Below are 21,870 nucleotides of genomic sequence, written 5' to 3'. Positions count from 1 at the left end.
TGGCTGGCTGTCAGTGCTTTGTGGGCAGTGGTAGCTCAGCGGTTAAGGCACTGTGCTAGTAATCACAAGGTTACTGGTTCAAGTCCCACAACTGCCAAGTTGCCACTGTTGGGCCCCTGAGCAAGGCCTCAAACCCTCAAATGCTCCAATTGTATTCAGTCGTAATTGTAACAAAGTTGCTTTGGATAAAAGCATCTGCTAGATGCTGTGAATGTAAATGTAACACATCATGATAACTGATTGGGACTGGTCAACGAGTTCTGACTTGGCTTCAAATTCATCCCAAACAAAGTTCAATGGCTCTTTGTAGGCCACTGGACTTTCTTCACATCAAACTTGTCAAAACCATGTCTTTATGGACCTCACTTTGTGTGCTGAAGTACAGTCGTTTTGTAACACCAAAGAGCCTTATCCATAAATATTTTAATCGCTAGTGGCTGAAACACTTAATTATTAGAAGGGGGTGTCCATATACCTTTACTCATAAAGTGTAAATAATTTCACTGTCAGTTGCTTTGGATTATGTATACATAAGTTCTCACCTGGCTGTAATTCACGCTAAAATATTAAGTGAATGCAGCTTTCAGATCAGAGATGTTCATTTGGAATAACTGGATACGTCTTTTGTGTTGGAACAAGAAATTAACAATGGCATTTTTGGCCATATGTGTCGGCTCTAATGTTATGTAATGTAAAGCTTTGTAGCTAGAAAACGTAATAAATTTCAGCTTAAAATGTGTAATTTTTGGGATACAGATCATTGACTTTACCAGAATGAACTACCTAAAAATAAAATTCATCAAATACAATGCAGCAGTAGGATTTAGTTCTTTTACAAATAGAACAAATAGTGCTTGTGCATCCTCATTGTTTATTTTATTTTGTCAAGTATGCTTTCATGTAGGACAGTAAAACCATGCAGGGTAATGTGGAGGTGTGCACCACTGCACTTTATTCCAGGGGATTCCAGAGGGAAGGCGATTGGCTGCAGAGATGCCTAGAAGAGTATGCATGGGAGGATCAGTTCCCTCTCTCATGAAAGACATACTGAGCACTTCAGTGTTTACACAATCATGTGGAAACTTGTTAATAGCAGTCGGGTGGATGGCGGCCACCTTCTGGGGTGCTAAAAAATGTAGCAATCCCACGTTACTGTTAATAGCTTTATGAAGACACTTACACCTCACACCTTATGGTGTAAATGAGCGAATAATTACCTGGATAATCCAAGCTGAGCTATCTGGGTGAGGGAGGACGAAATGCTTGAAAACAGTAGCAACTGCACTGATCCTAAATTTTAAATTGCTGGCTCTCTGCTATTAATGCCATATGATTATAATACAGATCTCAGTTTGGACTGTTTGGAAACATTTTGCACTTTCCCCCACAAGGTCACAGGCATCATTTTTTTGGTGAACATATAATGAAATGTGTACTTTTTTCCTCCCACAGTCAAAAACATGCAAGTTAGGTGAATTGGAGATACCATTGTTAGACGGTTCCAACGGAGGAAACTAAAACTTGCCAATGTAGTCATTCCTTAATCTTTTTTTGAAATTTGTGCTGAAATTTGCTATTAATTTCCATTAAGTCTTTTAACAGCTGTTAAAGTTAATCGTAACAGCAGTGTCGTCAGAATTTATTGCAGTTTTTTTTTATTTATGAATACATGACTGAATGAGTGAGTTTGTGATGCCACAAGATTGATTGGTGCCTTGTTCAGTGTGCATATCCTAAACAGGATAAAGCGATAAGTGGAAATTACTGATGAACCAATTCAATTCAAATGTCCATAGTGGCTGTAACTGTGTATCGGTGGCTGATTATATTTGACCTATTTTTTTATCTGATGTAATTCAGTGACACATTATAAAATGCATTTGAGGATAAATGACAATATGGAATGTCTGTATGTACACTGCATGTTCAAAGAAGACACCATTAAGGTTTTGATAAACGGGATCAGGACATCTCTGTCTGAAATAGTTGTAAAGCTTTACACTTGTTTGAGTGAAAGTCATTTGTAAACTGGTTTGCCGTTCACTACGGACAACCCAATCACACCCTGCTGTTGCGTCCCATTTCATTCTCCTTTATTCTTTTTCTTTTGCAGTGTTAAACCAGCTGCCCCTGCCTTCCCCTCTCCCTGCCACCACCACTAAGAGCCTGCTGTACAATGGGAGGATCGCCGAAGAGGTCAACTGTCTCTTGGCCCGCAGGGATGACAACCTTGTCTCCCAGCTGGTCCACAGCCTTAACCAGGTTTCCACCGAGCACATGTGGGTACCTCACCAGTCACCACACAACTGCTATAGTTAGTGTGCTGCAAAAGGATTCATTTTGTACATTCTCTTTATGCATTTTACAATCATTGTTGTTTTTTGTGACAGAGAGCTGAAGGACAACCTGGGCACTGATGATCCGGAGGGCGACATGCCGGTGCTGCTGCAGACGGTGCTGTCTAGGAATCCCAATATCTTCAGGGAGAAAAGTATGCCCATCAGACACAGGGTTCAGGGTGGTAAGGAGAAGACATGGAGACATTGCCCTTGACTCTGAACCCAATGGAGCACAGTGCTAGGCCTAATGCAGCTCTGGCAGCCTTCTGCAGCCAAGTCCGTTATAGCTCCCTCTATTGGAAATGTTTCCTAAAATTCAGAATTGTAAAATATAGCTCTCAAGTTCAAATGTCAGCCATACTACTACTGGTTGGGCGATAAATGGGACAGTTGGGTAGATTTTTGTGCTCATTGCTGCTGCAATAGCCACCTCTGCTGTCTGGTCTGTAGTGGAGGATACACATATACACTCCACACTGACTCAGTGATAATCCATTGCTGGCTAGTGTAAAGAAGTGTCTGGAGACTGTACACATATCAAAGGGGGCGGGTGCTGGTCTGCTGCTCTTCTTGGCCAGTGGAATTGTGGAAGTGGAATTGTGGAGAATTTACAGTGACTGGATTGGGAGAAAATGTAACATTTAAATAACAGATGTACTGTGTTGTTAAACAGCATAAAAATGAGAGTTCAAAATTATTTGTACTTAATGCTGTAGGTGGGCAGTAAGGGCATTCATGTGGTGTGATAAAATATGCTACCACTGAGATTCAGGGTTGAAATCTTAGCAGTGCTAGGGATGAGTTGGTTGTCTACACAGATGTGATTGGCTATGTCTGAGACTGGGATGGGGGTGCTGAACAGCCCAGCCATTAGGGTGTGTGTGCTTGTCAGTGCTTTCTCAGTGCCAGTCCCAAACTCACACTACAATAAAAAGGGATGTGTCAGAAAGGACTGTGCCAAATCAGGTATGTAAACCATGATCCATTGTGGTGACCCTCTTAATTTGGGAGCAGCCGAAAGTGGCAGAGGAAAAACTGTGAGTGGGCAGTAGGGTGTTTGCAAACTCTGTGCTCCTTGTGTTCTTTTGTTGTTTTCAACAATGAATCAAAAAGCAATGTGTGAATTGTACACTGACGTACATTCTAATAAGTTTCATGTCCTTGTCCTAAAACCCCGTCTTAGATTTTGTGTTGTAACAAGAACTGGTTTGTTTCAATTAGGTTAAAAAGGAGTTTACTAAGTTTGCATTTTAAACATACTCTGACTAATGTGGCCTTGCTCTCTCTTTTCTTCCTGTATATGAGGTCATGTATACTAATCTGAATGCTAAAACTAATCCACTGGTAAAACTGTCTGTTTTATTGCAGCTGTTTTGTGTAATGAATTAATTATTTATTCATTTATTTTTTTAATTAAAGGTATCATGCAACAGCCAATGATGCCACCATACAAGATGTCTCAGAATTCCATTCATGGCAGCCCAGCATCCACAAACTACCAGCAAACCACTGTTACTCCCAGCCCTCCCAGGTACTTCGCTAGTGGTTTTTCCATTAAAAACAGGGTGGATTTCATTCTGAACATCTTGATCGTTTTATTCTGAACATCTTGATCGTTTTATTCTGACATTTATTTTTCTTTGTCCCAGCGGTCGCTTCGTTCAGCCTCAAACGGGATCCGGCGCCCGATTTATGCCCCAGCAAAACAGCCCTGTGCCCAGTCCCTATGCTCCACAGAGTCCCGCTGGCTACATGCAGTACCCTCACCCTCCCAGCTACTCACAGCACCAACAGATCCAAGGTTGGTTTAGATCAGAAGTGCTTAAAGAAATTGTTCAACAAAACAATATTACATTTTTCAAATACCAGATGTGTTTGGTTTCTTTTACTTCTTTTACTAGAGCTGAAATTAATAGTTATTATATATATTATTATGTGTGTTACATTTTTTATAGTGTGTATTCTATGCGTGATATTGCAGTGGATAGATTACAAAACTGGCTAAAATAGCCAAATATAGCTAAAGTAGCCTATTCTTATATTTATTATGCATAATGCATGACATGCAGGGCTTAAATACTGGCTTAATTGTTTCTTACATATGATCTGGGTAATGTCTGGAATTGGCATTCATGTAGATTACTATTTTTTGCAGTCTCTGTGGCTAGTCCTATGGTGCCTGGGGGTATAAGAAACATCCATGACAACAAAGTGTCTGGGCAAATGTCAAGTAACTCCTCCAATCACAACGCACGACACTGCTCCAATGAAGAGTACATGAACATAGTCCACAGACTGGGAAGTGAGGTGAGCACATTATTGAACTAATACTTAAGCATCGTGTAACAGACCTGGTTACATTTAGCAATAGGAGAATTAAAGTGATGTCTAACCATGATGGTTGTGCTTTTTAGGAGAGTGATCCTTCCATGAGAAATGCATCCTTCCCTCTCCGATCGCCCCAGTCAGTGTGTTCTCCTTCTGGAAGCGAAGGGACTCCAAAAGGTAGATGTCAAGGGTTTTAGATAAGTAGTCACACTTGTTAGCATTGTGTTATTAGCTTCAGATTGCTATGTTTACACTAGCTGTTTGACATTTTTAAAAAAGCACACTTTAAAATTCAATTGCACTGTGTTGCTTTTGTCATAGTAGGTTCTCGGCCACCTCTGATCCTTCAGTCCCCGCCCCCATACACCTCACCACGGGACGCCGCTTCGGACCTACTGTTGGACTCGCCTGAGCGTAAGAAGAAGCAGAAAAAACTAATAAAGGAGGAAGGTGACAAAGGTGCCATGTACGACATTGTCAGCTCTCCCTCAAAAGACTCCACCAAGTTGACGCTAAAGCTATCGCGGGTAAAGTCAGCCGAGACGGAGCAACCCGGCGAGCTGATGCCTGCTGGCATGGAACAAAACTCGGACGGCGAGAACGATCTGCCCTGCAACAGTTTTCGGGAACAGTCGGCGTACCAACAGGTGACGGTGCTGCAGAACGCAGGTGCTGTAGCAGCCAAACAGCCCGGAGCAGTCAGCGGGACACCTTTTGACGAGGCTGAATTGGACGCCCTGGCCGAGATAGAAAGGATAGAGCGTGAGTCGGCCATTGAGCGGGAACGCTGCTCCAAGGAGGTTCAGGATAAAGGTAGAACTTTCTTTTTGGCTTACTTTTTTGTGTGCGTTTGGTTTTAAAACTGGCATGTTTTTATTGATGCTTGTTAGTATTAGTTAAAGTGTAATGTTGGACTAAACTAAAGAGACTAAATCTGGTTCAGGAAACCGGTTGTAAAGTTTTCCTTAGATTGACCAAACTGTTGAATTTAGCTGGCTTGACTTGTATTCAGAGGTCACAACAGTATATTGTTCTGCCTTTACTGGGCAAAACTATTACTTTATTGGGGCTTGGGGCTGCTCTGAGAACACACTGACAGATGCACCTTCCAATCACATGAGTGCAGACGTCCGTCTGGCCGGTAGGAAGCTTTTTTAAGAAAGTAAACAACTAATACATAAATAGTCTTTCTGTGCTCCCTGTTTCTGTAAATCTGTTTGTTCTATAACTTAAGGTAATGGTTACAATAAAAATACACCCCCCATTTTTAAAGAACTTGAGAAATCCAGACCATTTACATGTTTGTGTCAAGCAAGGGAAGAACTCTATATTCCCTAGATTGCTTTTTTAAATGATATTCTGTTAGCATTGATTTTTGATAGTTGAGTTACAGCTGAGTCGTGCTATAAAAGAATAAATTGGTAAATTTGTGCCACTGGAAGTAAGCCTGTAGGGTATTTTAGCTCCATTTGATTTAAGCTCTTTGTTTATTTCCTTTTATTTTGGGTTGTCTCATCAAAGATCATACAGATTACCTGATGGCGTCTGTCTTTCACAGTGTGTATACTTTCTAATAAGCTTGACTATTACATTAAAGCATTAAACTAAGTTGGTAATGACTAGAGATGGAACGATCGATCGGCTATAAATCGATATCGGCCGATTTTTTATCAAAATATGCTATCGGTGATCGGCGATATTTCCCAAATGTAGCCGATCCGATCGTGTGATATATAAAGACCACGTTAAGCTTAACAGCTCGGTGGATTGATCCAGACTTTGAGCTACAAAGCACCAACCATCACATCACCATTCATCAACCATCGTACAGAAACCATCGTGAAAGCTCTTCACGACCTAAAATAACATCATTAACGTTGTGCATCATACATAGTTCAGGATCATCTGCTCTGACTGACAGAAAACTTTTAGCTCCACAGATGGAACGAGTCTGACTCAGTTACAGATCTGTGGTAATAGCAGTTTAATGAAGCTTTTTAATGTAAGAGAGTCACACAAAATGTTCTGTAGTAGCTGGTGTTTATTTAAAACCATGACATTAATTAATAACAGTAGACACGGAGAGATAACTGAGAAGAGAAACTTACGCTTCGCATAAAATGAATCATGAATCACTTATGTCGATACTGTGAACAGAGCGTCTCTCTTAAAGGCACACACACGTCAATGCTTCTGACACCGGTTTATCTTCACTGTTCGTCCTACTTTTAAGGTTTTTTCAGACTGAACTGGATAACAGCTAACCTGTGTGTGTGTGTGGTCAGTTAGACTAATGAGATATGTCTCCCGTGGGTGAAAAATGAATTGCTTTAGTTTTATAAGTAAAAAAATCTCGCAATGCCGCCACACCCCCTGGTCAGGCACTCGCGAACCACAGGTTGACCCCCCCCATCGGAATCGTCTATCGGTCGATCGCTCTGAAAAGAAATCGGAGATCGAAATCGGCGTCAAAAACCCCGATCGGTACATCTCTAGTAATGACCTATGATACCGTCACGGTCATGTGGATTCACATAACACAGATCACTGATATGCAAATCAAAAACAAACTGTTTTAAAGCCACCACTATGTTTTATGTTTCCATACTTGGCGGAAATAAGTTATCTTAGATGCTATGAGAATTTAAGTTATTTGCTGATTTGGTAAATGAAAATCATATTATAAATGAAAAGTATACTACAACAACTGTAACATAAATGGCATTGTAAACCTACGATCACAGGTTCAGTCCCTGTTTATGCCTTATACACACACTGTCCATTTTATCAGCTCCACTTACCATAAAGAAGCACTTTGTAGCTCTACAATTACTGACTGTAGTCCATCTGTTTTCTACATACCTTTTTAACCTGCTTTCACCCTGTTCTTCAATGGTCAGGACCAGTGATGGCATAGTTACCTTGAAAAAGTAATCTGATTACTGATTACTCTTTTAAAAAGTAACTTAGTTACTTTATAGATTACTTGATTTTAAAAGTAACTAAGTTAGATTACAAGTTACTTTATTAGTTATATAATGCGGTCCGCTAATGTATCCCATAATGCAACTGGAGCTGCGTAGGCGATTGAAGCGGAATAAGAAACAAGAAAGATAGTGGAAAACGGAGTCCTCTGTTCACAAGTGTAAGTAAGATAAATAAAATAAAATTTTTTAAAGACAAATAAATAACAAAAAGACGATAAATATCCTAAATTTTGGTGAGTGGTGTTTGTAATGAGTCTGTAACTATGGTGATATTACGTCATCACGTCCCCACGTCATCACTTGACGTTGGTAAGATGTACTTCTTTACCGGCCGAGTAGTGCATACTTCCTCCAATCTAGTACGTACTCTGTAAGTATGCGATTCCGGACGCAGCCCGTGACTTAATTGTCGCATAGGACAGACGTCACTCCCCGAGACGCAAGAAGAAAGCAAAAATATATCTTTTTACTAAGGAAAATGACAAAAATAGTAACGCACAGTAACTTGGATAAGTAACTTTAATCTGATTACTGGATTGGAAATAGTAACGCGTTAGATTACTCGTTACTGAAAAATGCGGTCAGATTAGAGTAACGCGTTACTAAGTAACACGTTACTGACATCAGTGGTCAGGACTAAATTTCCCTTTGGGCTATATAAAGTACATCTATTTATAGAAAACCAGATTTTTGTGCAGTAAACCTACCTGTAACTAACGTGTATTTCAGCAAATTCTCCCTCCTTTTAAAGGGTCAGCTGGGTCTAGTATTCTCCATAAAAATCATAGTTTATATCATTTTCATATTACTGTAAAACAAGTAGATTTATTTAAAGTCTTGCATACATGTTTAATGACTATTTGTCACTTGTGTAATTAGACAAACCTCTAAAGAAGAGGAAGCAAGACTCATACCCTCAGGAGCCTGGTGCTGCTGGTACTGCTGGAGGTCCAGGAGTGGGTGGTGGGGGCAGTGCAGGGAACAAACCGACTCCCCAGGAGGCCAGCGCTGCCAGTAATGGGGCTAACCGTCCAGCGCTCATGGTCAGCATAGACCTTCAGCAGGCAGGCAGAACAGAGAGCCAGCTTGACTCCTGCCCCATGCCAGCCCAGGAGGCCCAGCGTTGTTCTGAGGACAGCACAGACTCTGGGGTACTGAGACTCAAGTCAAAGACCGATGGGGAGATCCAATCAGCCCCAGACGGCAGGCCTGAAGTCATCAAACAGCAGAAAACTTTGTCAGATGCTCGCCCCGAGACGCCAAAACACAAGCAGGACAGTCGGCGTGAGTCCTCTGGAAAGCAGAGCTCAGACAAACGTCCAGAATCGTCAAAGCACAGGCACGACAGCAAGCCTGACAAAAGTCGACCCGAGACTCCAAGGAAACCTGACGGGCGCACTGAAGTCTCCCGGGATGGGAGGGAAGAGAAACACAAAGATCGTGAGCGGGACAGGGACCGTAGCAGTGACGGCTCCAAAATCCGACGGCCGGACACACCGAAATCGTCCAGCAGGTCAGAGCAGGATCGCTCCAGTCGAGACAAAGACAGAGACCGCGAGCGGAAAAACCGGCCTGATTCCAGAGAGCACCGAGACAGACGTTCTCCCGAGCACCGCTCTCGACCTGACAGTCCCCGTGTGAAACAGGAGAGGGGAAACGGTTCCGACTCAAGCCGTCCTCGTACTGACCTCAAACCACCCAGCAGCAAAGAGGAAAGGCGAAGTTCTGATGGGCACAGAAAAAGCTCTGATGGCTCTAAGCAACCCTCCTCTGACAGTAAGGTTAGTGAGTTCCCTGATTACCTTCTCGGTGGCAAGTCTGGTGCTTTGAAGAATTTTGTCATTCCCAAACTGAAGCGTGACAAGGACGGGAAAGATGGAAGGGATGATAAAGACAGTAAAGATGGGAAAGACAGTAAAGACAGAAAGGAAGGCAAAGACGGGAGAGACAGAAAGGAAGGAAACTCGGACACCCGGCGATCCGGGGAGATATTTGGCCAACCACGGGTAAAACTGGAGAGGCTAGGCCTGGAGGACATCACCAAACGGCCAAAACCTGTAGTGGTTCTGCAGAAGCTTTCTATTGACGAAGTGCAGAAAATCATCAAAGACAGACATTCAGGCAGCTCCAAATCCAGCAAGAACAGGCCTTCCTACGGAAAGTCTTCAAAAGGTAAGTCCCTTAGGTGACAAGATGTTATTGAAGCTTGCAGTTTGCACAGTCGGGATGACCCAGTGCATAGAGGCTTGTTTGAGAAGCCTGGATTAACTTAAACAAACGAGTAACGGTTTTTGTTAACCTGTTTCAAGGGGGCATTGATGAGTCGGTGCTCAAGGAGCTTCCTCCTCATCTGCTTGCAGAAATCGAGTCCACCATGCCTCTGTGTGAGAGGGTGAAGATGAACAAACGCAAGCGCAGTACGATCAACGAGAAGCCCAAGTATGCCGAAGTCAGCTCGGATGAAGATGGTGGATCAGAATGTGAGTACAATTCTCCTTTCATGCATTGATTTTTGCTTTTGAAACAGCATCGAACAGAGATGTTTATTAAGTTCCAGTTGTCCAGACTGCCGAGTGGTCAGTGTCACGGTGTTTTAGCAGTCCACATATTTCAGTTAAAAAAGTGGGCCTGGAGGAATAGCCATGCCTTTGAACTTTGGTGCCTGCTAAAACTTTTGAGAGTACCATGGATAGGAAAGAAGGCAAACAAATGGATCCTCAACCAAACATAACCTCTCACACAAAGCTCAGATAAGCACACTGAAACTGTTATTTTGGGCCTATATATTAAGAACAAGTTCATTGGAAAAGACAGTTATGCTTGAAAGACCTTAAGGTAAAAGTGGAAGAGGACGCCCAGCAAATAGATGGATGGATCAATTAGAGGAATAATAAATTAGCTCTTAGGAAGACTGGATGTTCTGGAGAAATACTATGAACATCCCTATAGTTGCTAGGAGTCAGGATAGTCTTGATGGTGCTAAATGATAATTGTAATAATAACAACAGTATAATAATAAACATTTATTTTGCAACAAGAGGGCGGCATGGTCCGGGTCCTTCCTGTGTGGAGTTTTCATGTTCTCCTCATGTCTGCGTGGGTTTCCTCCGGGAGCGCCGGTTTCCTCCCACAGTTCAAAGACATGCCAGTGAGGTGAATTAGAGCTATAACATTGTCTATGACTGTGTTTGACATTGAACTTGTAAACTGAAGAATCTTGTAACAAGTAACTGTTGTTTCTGTGTGACTTATTCCGGTTGAAAACATTATGGTGGCAGTTGAAACCCTTTTTATCAGTCAGGTTTGAAATGACTTGTGAAAGTGAGCCTGTGATACTCGCTCCTACTGCCTTAGAGAATAGACCACATAACATAATATATGCCTCTGAGCCATACAGAGCACAGTAGAGATCATATTAACCTTAACCCTGGCTTTACACATGCAGCACCCTTAGATACACTATATGGCCTGATCATGGACTCATTACACAGAATACAAGTGGTATTAAAATAGACTTATTTTTTTAACTTTTCAGCTATAACAGCCACCTATCTGGGAAGGCATCCCACAAGACTTTTTGAAACATGTCTGTGGGAATTTGTGCTGATTCAGACAGAAGAGCATTTGTATGGCTGGGCACTCGTGTGCACTCAATTGATGTTCCAGTTTATTTCAAAGCTTTTTATTGGGGCTGAGGTCAGAGCTCTGAACAGGCCTTTGGAGTTTCTTTAAACCAAGCTTAATGTCTTTATAAGGCTTGCTTTGTGCACAGGGGTACAGTCGCGCTAGAAAATAGAATTGCTGCAAAGCTGACAGCATTTCATTTCCTTTATGTTATTGATTAATTACGTCTGTTAGAAATTGTTTATGTAGCTGAAACACAAATTCAGTAGCTAAAACGGATGTTCCAATACTTTTGTCCATATAGTGTAACAGAGCAAAGAGATTAGAACCACTTCCAGTGCTTGCCAGTCAGCTAGCATGTGCATCTACTCAGATCTGATGTACTGTATCTTATAAAAAGGTGTTAAGACGCTACCAAAAGACAAGACATGGTTTTCTTACAGAAAGTGTTTAGTATAATGAAACATTAGTAACAGCTGAGAGAAAGTATTACCAACAAAAAATAAGCTCCAATACTCAAACTGTGTTTCAGTTATTTCCACCCTAAATAGTGTGTCACATTTGGTTGGTATGTAGCCTCAAGTTCTTGGACATGCAGAAGATTAACAGCTGTGTAATGTCCAGTGCTGTTTTTATTGCATTTTTTTTGTTTGTTTTTTAAATTTTATCAGTGCCTCTTCAAGCACTGGTTCTGCTTCCAAAATGAAGTTTAAAACATCTCTTTGGTTTGCATAATTTTGGTCCTCTCAGTTCACATTTTGCCTCAAAGTTTGATCTGTGAGTTTTGTTATCCTTAGCCGCTCCCAAGCGATCAAAGAAGGACAGGGACCGGACGTGGGAGTTTGAGGACAGAAAAGCCGGAGAGCGCAGACGGAGTGGAGGAGGCCACCATGAAGGTCGCAGAGGCTCAGGAAGCCGATACAGAGACCAAAGTCCGGATGATTCTGCCGAAGAGACTCCCCCTCCCAGCATGAGTGACCGTAAGTTTCGAAGACTTGAAAAATGGGAAAGGAACTCAATACATTATAGTGATCTTCAGGCGTCAAGATCTACAAAACATTGGACCCTACAAGATCGCATATGAAAACAACATACTAAAATGACATTTGACATCCTGACATAAAGGTAACCATTGTGTTGTAAAAGACAGCACCTTACCGAATAACTTTTTCCTTTTCAGTACTTAAAAAGATGAAGATGAAGGAGAAGCAAAAGAAGAGGAAAGCCTATGAACCGAAGCTCACTCCAGAAGGTATGTTTACGCTTTGTCTGTCAGCATTTTACTGTGGGCTTGATGCTAATACCCATTACCTTTATCATTTTTGGATTTTTTTTTTTTCCTCTACAGAAATGATGGACTCCTCTACATTCAAGAGGTTCCTGGCAAGTCTGGACAACATTTTAGAAAACCTGGAAGATGTTGACTTGACTTCATTAAGTATGTAGCTTTTGGTGTTCACCAGTTTGATTGATGCTATGGCTGTCAGTGTCTTGATCATTGATGTCTTTTTTACAACAGTACCTCCACTGATCCACTTCTTTTCCCTTCCTTTATTGTTGTTGCATATGTTAGCAAATGTTCTGTATATCATTGAAACATTTTGCATTATATTATGTGCCATGCTCTTCACCCCATTTATATTTATTCCAAATTTAGATGCAGATGACGATGAGATTCCTCAGGAGCTGCTCCTCGGGAAACACCAGCTGTCAGAGCTGAGCAGTGAATCAGCCAAAATCAAAGCCATGGGCATCACACATAGGGTACTCTGCTTCCTGCTTAGCTTCATCACAAGTCATCCAGTCATGTGTCTCATTTTAACTCTGAGCTTTTTGCTTTGCAGATTCCATCTGATAAGCTCGTGAAAGTGCTGGGCATATTAGAAAAGAACATCCAGGATGGTTCAAAGCTCTCCACGCACATTAACCATGTAAGTGTAGCTTTCATAACGGTGCTGCTCTTCCTCGTACCTTTACACAGTTTAAATCTGGGATAAAGATAACAGTGCTGTGCAGTAGCCCTAGTTTAACTGCACTTTTTGGTGACCAAGTGGTTCTGTTCATTCTTGAATCAGGTAGTTTGTAAAACTTGCTTATAAAGCCAGTTCTGGTTGATATTTAGAAATACTACATTTTGTTTAAGGTGCCCAATTATTAGGTTTTGATCTCATACCTTGAATTAACTTTAGCTAAGTTTAGCTGTCTCATTAATCTCACCTGACAACATTTTAAGCTAGCTTGTCCAGTACTGAATAGCTCGTACCTCCAGGTTCAAGAACAGTTTCTTCCCCTGGTCCATAAGGACCTTAAACAACAAACACCCACAAATTGTTTTTATGTGCAATAACCACTGTGGGTTGGTATTACCTGTGTGAAATTCAAATGTGCAATATGACATCTGGTTTACTGTGGCTATTGTTTTAGTATTAGTTTGTCATGTCTGTTTTTTTCTATGTTGATCTTATCTGTTATCTGTTTATTTAAAACTAAATATTGGTCTTCTGTCTGTTTGTATTGCACCCAGGTTTTAGCTTCGGCAATTTCATTATATGAATTATACACCGATGAGGCATAACATTATGACCACAATATTGTGATGGTTCCCCTTTTGCTGCCCCATACGCAGCAAACTGAGATGCACTGTGTATTCTGACACCTTTCTATCAGAACCAGCATTAACTTCTTCAGCAATTTGAGCTACAGTAGCTCGTCTGTTGGATCGGACCATACGGGCCAGCCTTCTCTCCCCACGTGGATCAGTGAGCCTTGGCCGTCCATGACCCTTTCGCCGGTTTACCACTGTTCCTTCCTTGGACCACTTTTGATAGATACTGACCACTGCAGACCGGGAACACCCCACAAGAGCTGCAGTTTTGGAGATGCTCTGACCCATCACAATCGTCTATCCATTACAATTTGGCCCTTGTCAAACTCGCTCAACTTTGAGGATAAAATGTTCACTTGCTGCCTAATATATCCCACCTACTAACAGGTGCCGTGATGAAGAGATAATCAGTGTTATTCACTTCACCTGTCAGTGGTCATAATGTTATGCCTGGTCGGTGTATAATGACAATAAAAGCCTTACTGATTTCTAGGTAAATCACAACAAATACTCCCTCTGTTTTCCAGGATAACGACGCAGAGGACGAGGAACGTCTGTGGCGGGACCTCATCATGGAGCGGGTCACCAAATCCGCTGACTCCTGCTTGACTTCTCTGAACATCATGACCTCGCTGCGCATGCCCAAGGCCGTCTACATTGAGGATGTGATTGAGAGGGTGTTACAGTATACAAAGTTTCATTTGCAGAACACACTCTACCCCCAGTATGACCCTGTCTACAGAGTGGATCCTCATGGAGGTCAGTTTGTTATAAGGCGGATTGTGGTTTGATTCTGGCTTAAGCTCCTTTAACACTCATGCTTTACGGGTGATGTCTTGATTTTGCGTTGTTTACTCTTGACAGCCTACATGTTATCTAACTTAATTACACTCATTCACACACTTGCCATGAAACACTCAACATTCACAATGTTTGGGGGTTTCCGTGCAATCATAAAATAAAGTTGGACCATAGAAATAAAATTATTTCAGCTGCTTTATGGTAAACTGGCTGTTTCTCAGCATGCATTAAATTACAGCAAAACTTAGCTAGATAAGTTGATGTCTGTACAGTAGTTTATTTTTTATTTAGTCATATCCCTGCATATATTTTTCCTCTAATGCTGCTGACCCCTACCCCAGCTGAGGAAGACCATACCAATATGCGCCCTCTCCAAGGCATGTGCAGTTGCCAACTGCATACTTTCACCTGTGCAAGTGTTAATTTGGGGATCAGTATCACTTACAGTCAGTCACACACCGATCGCTATCCTCGGTCTCTATGCAGACGGTAATTTCAGCAATAATGAGGAATCCCTCCAGCTTTCCCATTCAGCAGATGTTAGCCAATTGTGTGCAGGAGACAAGGTTTTATTGTCAGGGGAATTTTACACTTAACACTTACCTGGTCAAGGTGCCATAAAGTTCTCTGCTGCCTAATGTGTTTTTATATATAGTGCATGTTCTTTGAATTTACTTTTCTACATTTCTAACTTTTATTCATTCTTTTTAGTTATTTAATTAAACCTTCATGCTGGAACCTTGCTGAGGGTCATTAAAGTTCTGGTTGCAGAGAGAATGTGATGTAACGCTTTGTAATGTGTGCACCAAAAAACTGGGCTATAAATATAGATTTTATGGTAAACCCATGATACTACTGAACGGTTTGTGACACCTGTTGTAACATTTTATTATAAAAAGCAACGTTATATTTTTTATTTAAATCAACATCGCCCTCTAGTGGGTTCTTTACTGTCTCACATTTTGTTCTTTTTATGTACAGGTATTTCTAACGTTGCTGTGCTAAAAGAAGTCTTTTCCTTTAAATGTTTGGCACAATAAAAATGATCTAATTTTACTTTTCACAATTTATTTTACAATTTTTATACACTGATCAGCCATAACATTAAAACCACCTCCTTGTTTCTACACTCACTGTCCACTTTATCAGCTCCACTTACCATATAGGAGTACTTTGTAGTTCTACAATTACTGACTGTAGTCCATCTATTTCTCGACATACTTCTTTAACCTCCTGTTACTTTATTTCTCAATGGTCAGGACCCCCACAGGACCACCACAGAGCAGGTGTTATTTAGGTGGTGGATCATTCTCAGCACTGCAGTGACAATGACATGGTGGTGGTGTACTAGTGTGTGTTGTGCTGGTATTAGTGGATCAGACACAGCAACGCTGCTGGAGTTTTTAAATACCATGTCCACTCTATTAGACACTCCTACCTGGTTGGTCCACCTTGTAGATGTACAGTCAGAGACGATCGTTTATCTATTGCTGCTGTTTGAGTTGGTCATCAGTGATCTTCATCAGTGGTCACAGGACGCTGCCCATGGGGTGCTGTTGGCTGGATATTTTTGGTTGGTGGACTATTCTCAGTCTAGCAGTGACAGTGAGGTGTTTAAAAACTCAGTCAGCGCTGCTGTGTCGGATCCACTCATACCAGCACAACACACACTAAAACACCACCACCATGTCAGTGTCACTGCAGTGCTGAGAATGATCCACCACCTAAATAATACCTGCTCTGTAGTGATCCTGACCATTGAAGAACAGAGTAAAAGGAGGTTAGAAAAGTATTTGTATTGTAGAACTACAAAGTGCTTTTATATGGTAAGTGGAGCTGATAAAATGGACAGTGTGTGGTTTAATGTTAATGTTTAATGTGGTTTATTGTCTAGAAATAAGTGTCATCGATTTGCTAATTAGCTTTTATAATGTTTCTTTTTAATTAAACGCCTTAAATTATAATTTGAAACTGGCAAGCTTTTTGACCTAGTCAAGTTTTATGCAGGCACTGCATTTATTATAATATCATATTTATGTTATCTTTGAACACATCTTAAAATTGTCCTTACTTGACCTGATTAATAATGTTATCAATTGTCATGTCTTACACTTACACAGTTATGTTAATATTGTACTGTGTATATTGTACAAAGTGCCCAGTGTGTCTCTAATTGTCTCTAATTAACCCTCTCTGTTTTACCCTTGACAGGCGGTGTGTTGAGTTCGAAAGCTAAGCGAGCCAAGTGCTCCACACACAAGCAAAGAGTAATTGTCATGCTCTACAACAAAGTGTGTGACGTTGTCAGCAACATCTCAGAACTGCTGGAGATCCAGCTACTCACAGACACTACAATCCTACAGGTGAGTGAACATTCCCTCACAGAGTTTAAGGGGTCAGCAGTGTCTCTGTTATAAGGATCTCTATAAGCTAATCCCTGTCTTTGCTCCTGCAGGTCTCTTCCATGGGCATCACTCCATTTTTTGTGGAGAATGTCAGCGAGCTTCAACTTTGTGCCATTAAGCTGGTCACTGCAGTGAGTTTTTGTTATTTTTAAATGCACGCATTTATTTAGTGTTTTTTTTAGTATGCAAACATTCAACTAAATATTTTTTCATGCAATTTCTTTTTAGGTCTTCTCCCGATATGAAAAGCATAGGCAGCTGATCCTGGAGGAGATCTTCACATCCCTCGCCAGACTGCCCACCAGTAAAAGAAGCTTGAGGAACTTCAGGTAGGCAGATAATTATTTTGTACCTCAACATTTGATAAGATAAGATAAGATAAGACTTTATTGATCCCCTTAGGGAAATTAACTTGTTACAGCAGTAGGAAGACAGGAAAAACAGAAAGAAATACAACTAAGTTAAAATATTGCACACATAGTGTGTAGTTGTTTACTCTAAAAAAATATATAAAAAAATAATATATACATTAGAAATACGCAAAATATATTACGTATTGCATTATTGTAATAAATTACATATTGCACTTCTTATTACACCATGAACATGTAAGTATAGGTATGAGTGACATTACATATTATTATTGTTGTAAGCCCTGATGGCTGCTGGAATGAAGGACCTGCGGTAGCGCTCCTTCTTACACAGGGGGTGGAGGAGTCTGGTGCTGAAGGAGCTTGTTAGGTCCCCTACAGACTCATGTAGTGGATGTGCGGTGTTGTCCAGGATGGATGACGGCTTGGCTATCGTCCTCCTTTTTCCCACCTCCTCTACAGGTTGGAGAGGACAGTTCAAAACAGAGCTCGCTTTCTTGATGAGCTTGTTCAGTCATTTGGTTACTCAGGACAACTGTTGCTGATATTCTGCTCATATTAGATCTTTGTGGTGTCTTAAATCTGACTCTGATTTTAGACATGGAGCAGATCATGCTCCTGACTTACTGTTTTAAATTTTGTCATTGACTTCATTAACAAGGCAAAAAAAAAAAAATCATTAGTAAGAAAACATAACAATATTAATTCCTTATGGATTCAGTGTGCCAAAATAGAAAGAAAAAGTGTACCGATGTTATTTTCAGGCCTAAAACATGCTAAAAAAATCTCCTAAAACAGAAACTAAGTGTATTGTTAATTTGTGATGCTTGAGCAATAAAATGTTCTTTTGACGTACACACAGCAGCTCCAACAGTTTTGTTGTGTGGCCGGCTTTTAGCAGAACCAAAACTGAACGTTTCCCCGGATGCATGAATATGTGATGTAATATTTGGTCATGACAGTATCCCATAATTCTCATTTACATATTTGCCAGTACTAGTAATTACAAATGTATAAAAATGCAAGGTCTGTGTGTCCTTTGATTAGCAATTTCCTTAGCAATAGCAATTAACATTACTATCTTACAATAACTGTCATACACAGGTAAAATGAAAGAGCACGGATTGAATGAAAATAAAAAAAAATCACTTTATATTATAATGGAAAGGCATAAATCCATTTTTAGATGCAATAATCACCATTTTTACTTTGTCACACAAGGAATTTACAGTTTTTTCTTCCAACAAATACAGCAGTATTACATAACAATGGCATTTTTGTGTGGAACTAGAATGCTGCCAGGGGTCATTAAATTAAAGTCCACAAAAATCACATTTTTAGAACAAATGAGTTTTCATAGCAAAAATGTGTATCTCTGTCTTGTCACATGATTCAAATTGCATAACATCACATGGTGTCCTGCCAGGTAGCAAAAAGTCCTTAATTTACTAAAATGGAGCTATAATAATAGCCAAAAAAATTGTAAAATAACACTGAATGCACTTTTCTTTCTCTTTGCTTTGTGTGTCTGCTGCGAATGAACAGTACTTGTTTTATTAAAGTGTTTCATATAATTGCCGATGTTTACTGAAGCTTGCAAGTATTTGGGGTTTATCGTAATCCACATTAAGGAATTACAAATGTTGAGTTGGACTGCTGTAAAATTTAAATACTGAGACCAAGGTTGCATTGCTATGAGTTGGATTTAAGAGCCACACATGAAACTAGCACTAATTAGAATGGTGTAATATGACTTTTGCATTAAAAAAGCTCACACAAGGTCTAAAACAAATACAGAAATAAAAACGTGTAGAATAGTTTGTTAGTTTTTGGGCATTTCAATGGTCCTGTCTGTCTTTTAGGTTAAACAGCAGTGATGTTGATGGGGAACCCATGTATATCCAGATGGTAACTGCTCTGGTGCTTCAGCTCATTCAGTGTGTGGTGCATCTGCCCACAGAGAAGGACAGCACAGATGACGAGTATGAAAAGAAAGTAAGTGAATGTGCATCAGATTGGATCTTACATTTTTTTTAAGGTTTGTTTGCTGAGATGAAATATTAATCTACATCATGTCTACATTTGTCTTTTCAGGTGGACCAGGATGTCCTCATCACGAACTCATATGAGACTGCGATGAGAACAGCCCAAAACTTCCTTTCAGTTTTTCTCAAAAAGTAAGAGCTCCAGCACTGTGTTTACATTGGTAAAATTCTGCAGTCCAGCTGACAGTATTAACCTCAACCCTTTTTCTGAATTTTAGGTGTGGCAGCAAACAGGGTGAGGAGGATTATCGGCCATTGTTTGAAAACTTTGTGCAGGATTTGCTCTCGACAGTCAACAAACCAGAGTGGCCTGCTGCTGAACTGCTGCTCAGTCTCCTGGGCCGGTTACTGGTAAGTTGTTTAGTTGTGGTATAAGGACATATTTAAACTCCTCCAGTTGTTCTTAACTGGTCAACTGCTGGCTTTTGTAGTTTTGGTGTGATTGGTGATCATTTTTATAGTTTTTGTTAAAGTTTTGTGGTGTAGCAGAAAATTACGCTAGCCCACTACTGCTGGCATCCAGGGTTTGAATCTCCCAGGGTTTTAATCAGCCAGTCGGGCATCTACACACAAACACCATTGGCTGTGTCTGGCTGTGAGGGTGGTGGATGGCCAAGGCACCACAGTGTTGGGTGCGTTACTGCATTGTGTCCATTGATTTGGGGGAACCTGACCCACAGAGACCCTGACCAGGATAAAGCTGTGGTAAAACATGAAAAAGTTTCCCATCACACAGCTTCTGAGACTAGCATGCTTTCTCAGGCACACAGGATGCCAACCACTGCGTTTTTGCAAGTTTCATAGAGCAGTTGGAAGGTGCTAAGAGCCTTGTATATCTCTGTTTAACTAGTGCTGCTTTGATTAATAAGAAAGGCATGCAATCTGTTCCTCCCAGAGGGTAGGACCAATTATGCCGTCCTGGAAACCCAGACACAGATGCCTTTGGCATCTTTGAGTCTCAAACCAGCGATCCAATAATAAGATAATTGTTTACTGTCGAGCCCCTCAGGAGTCATTTCGGAAAGTTCTGACTGTTCACATAGACCTTCAACTCTTTATTACTAGTCTTAATGCCAAACTCAAATGACCGTACTGTCTCCTGTCTATAGGTGCACCAGTTCAGTAACAAACAAACAGAGATGGCATTAAGAGTGGCCTCCTTGGACTACCTGGGCACAGTGGCTGCTCGGTTGCGCAAAGACGCAGTCACCAGCAAGATGGACCAGAGCTCTATAGACCGCATTCTTAAAGAGGTAAACTGTTACTCATATCGATCAAAGCCAAAGCTCTCTGTCCTGTTCATTGTTTAAATTAATTCTCATTTTGTTGATTCTGACTCTTAAGGCCACTGGCAATGACGAGACCCAGCAGCTGCAGAAAGCCCTGTTGGACTACCTGAATGAAAATATAGAGACGGATCCCTCTCTTTTGGTAAGCACCTTTACACGACTGTACATGTATTCCTTTCTCTTTCCAGTTTTTGTAGTTTCTAAATCCTTTTTTTATCGTGACCTGCTAGTTTGCAAGGAAGTTCTACATTGCTCAGTGGTTCAGAGACACCACTACAGAGTCAGAGAAAGCCATGAAGTCGCAGAATCAAAAGGATGATGAGGGATCAGAAGGAACGCATCACGCTAAGGACGTGGAAACCACGGGTGAGATCATGCAAAAAGCCGAGGCACGGAAGAAGTTTCTGCGCTCCATCATCAGGGCCACACCATCGCAGTTCAGCACACTGAAGTAAGGCTGCAACACGCTCAGCAATATGCTTATTATGTGAAAACTTAAGATTTTACATACAGCTTGCAAGCAGCAGTCGCAGAATATGAGCATATACAGGGGTTGGACAATGAAACTGAAACACCTGTCATTTTAGTGTGGGAGGTTTCATGGCTAAATTGGACCAGTCTGGTGGCCAATCTTCATTAATTGCACATTGCACCAGTAAGAGCAGAGTGTGAAGGTTCAATTAGCAGGGTAAGAGCACAGTTTTGCTCAAAATATTGCAATGCACACAACATTATGGGTGACATACCAGAGTTCAAAAGAGGACAAATTGTTGGTGCACGTCTTGCTGGCGCATCTGTGACCAAGACAGCAAGTCTTTGTGATGTATCAAGAGCCACGGTATCCAGGGTAATGTCAGCATACCACCAAGAAGGACAAACCACATCCAACAGGATTAACTGTGGACGCAAGAGGAAGCTGTCTGAAAGGGATGTTCGGGTGCTAACCCGGATTGTATCCAAAAAACATAAAACCACGGCTGCCCAAATCACGGCAGAATTAAATGTGCACCTCAACTCTCCTGTTTCCACCAGAACTGTCCGTCGGGAGCTCCACAGGGTCAATATGCACGGCCGGG

The 21,870-nt window shown here is 41.1% G+C and overlaps 1 protein-coding gene across 5 annotated transcripts in view; it reads left to right on the top strand.

Moving 5' to 3' along the window:
- The window catches only part of nipblb (NIPBL cohesin loading factor b), a 55,924-nt gene that overhangs the window by 20,663 nt on the left and 13,391 nt on the right, over positions 1-21,870 (top strand). For 3 of the 5 annotated variants that reach the window (XM_063014589.1, XM_063014588.1, XM_063014590.1), the window contains exons 3-26: positions 2,114-2,279; positions 2,391-2,491; positions 3,759-3,870; positions 3,989-4,140; positions 4,495-4,646; positions 4,754-4,844; positions 4,989-5,480; positions 8,534-9,826; positions 9,964-10,134; positions 12,076-12,258; positions 12,459-12,530; positions 12,627-12,716; positions 12,936-13,042; positions 13,123-13,209; positions 14,411-14,642; positions 16,896-17,047; positions 17,140-17,220; positions 17,318-17,418; positions 19,323-19,455; positions 19,555-19,637; positions 19,724-19,856; positions 20,615-20,758; positions 20,850-20,936; positions 21,025-21,245. In XM_063014589.1, coding sequence (XP_062870659.1) covers positions 2,114-2,279; positions 2,391-2,491; positions 3,759-3,870; positions 3,989-4,140; positions 4,495-4,646; positions 4,754-4,844; positions 4,989-5,480; positions 8,534-9,826; positions 9,964-10,134; positions 12,076-12,258; positions 12,459-12,530; positions 12,627-12,716; positions 12,936-13,042; positions 13,123-13,209; positions 14,411-14,642; positions 16,896-17,047; positions 17,140-17,220; positions 17,318-17,418; positions 19,323-19,455; positions 19,555-19,637; positions 19,724-19,856; positions 20,615-20,758; positions 20,850-20,936; positions 21,025-21,245 — 4,636 coding nt within the window. The remainder of the gene's footprint in view (positions 1-2,113; positions 2,280-2,390; positions 2,492-3,758; positions 3,871-3,988; positions 4,141-4,494; positions 4,647-4,753; positions 4,845-4,988; positions 5,481-8,533; positions 9,827-9,963; positions 10,135-12,075; positions 12,259-12,458; positions 12,531-12,626; positions 12,717-12,935; positions 13,043-13,122; positions 13,210-14,410; positions 14,643-16,895; positions 17,048-17,139; positions 17,221-17,317; positions 17,419-19,322; positions 19,456-19,554; positions 19,638-19,723; positions 19,857-20,614; positions 20,759-20,849; positions 20,937-21,024; positions 21,246-21,870) is intronic. The other 2 variants (XM_063014591.1, XM_063014592.1) reach the window with 2 other exon arrangements.

The sequence above is a fragment of the Trichomycterus rosablanca genome, chromosome 18 (assembly GCF_030014385.1).
Source record: "Trichomycterus rosablanca isolate fTriRos1 chromosome 18, fTriRos1.hap1, whole genome shotgun sequence".
NCBI classification, from domain to species: domain Eukaryota; kingdom Metazoa; phylum Chordata; class Actinopteri; order Siluriformes; family Trichomycteridae; genus Trichomycterus; species Trichomycterus rosablanca.
The sequence above is the reverse complement of the archived record's forward strand: the minus strand, read 5'-3'. Positions and strand labels throughout refer to the sequence as shown.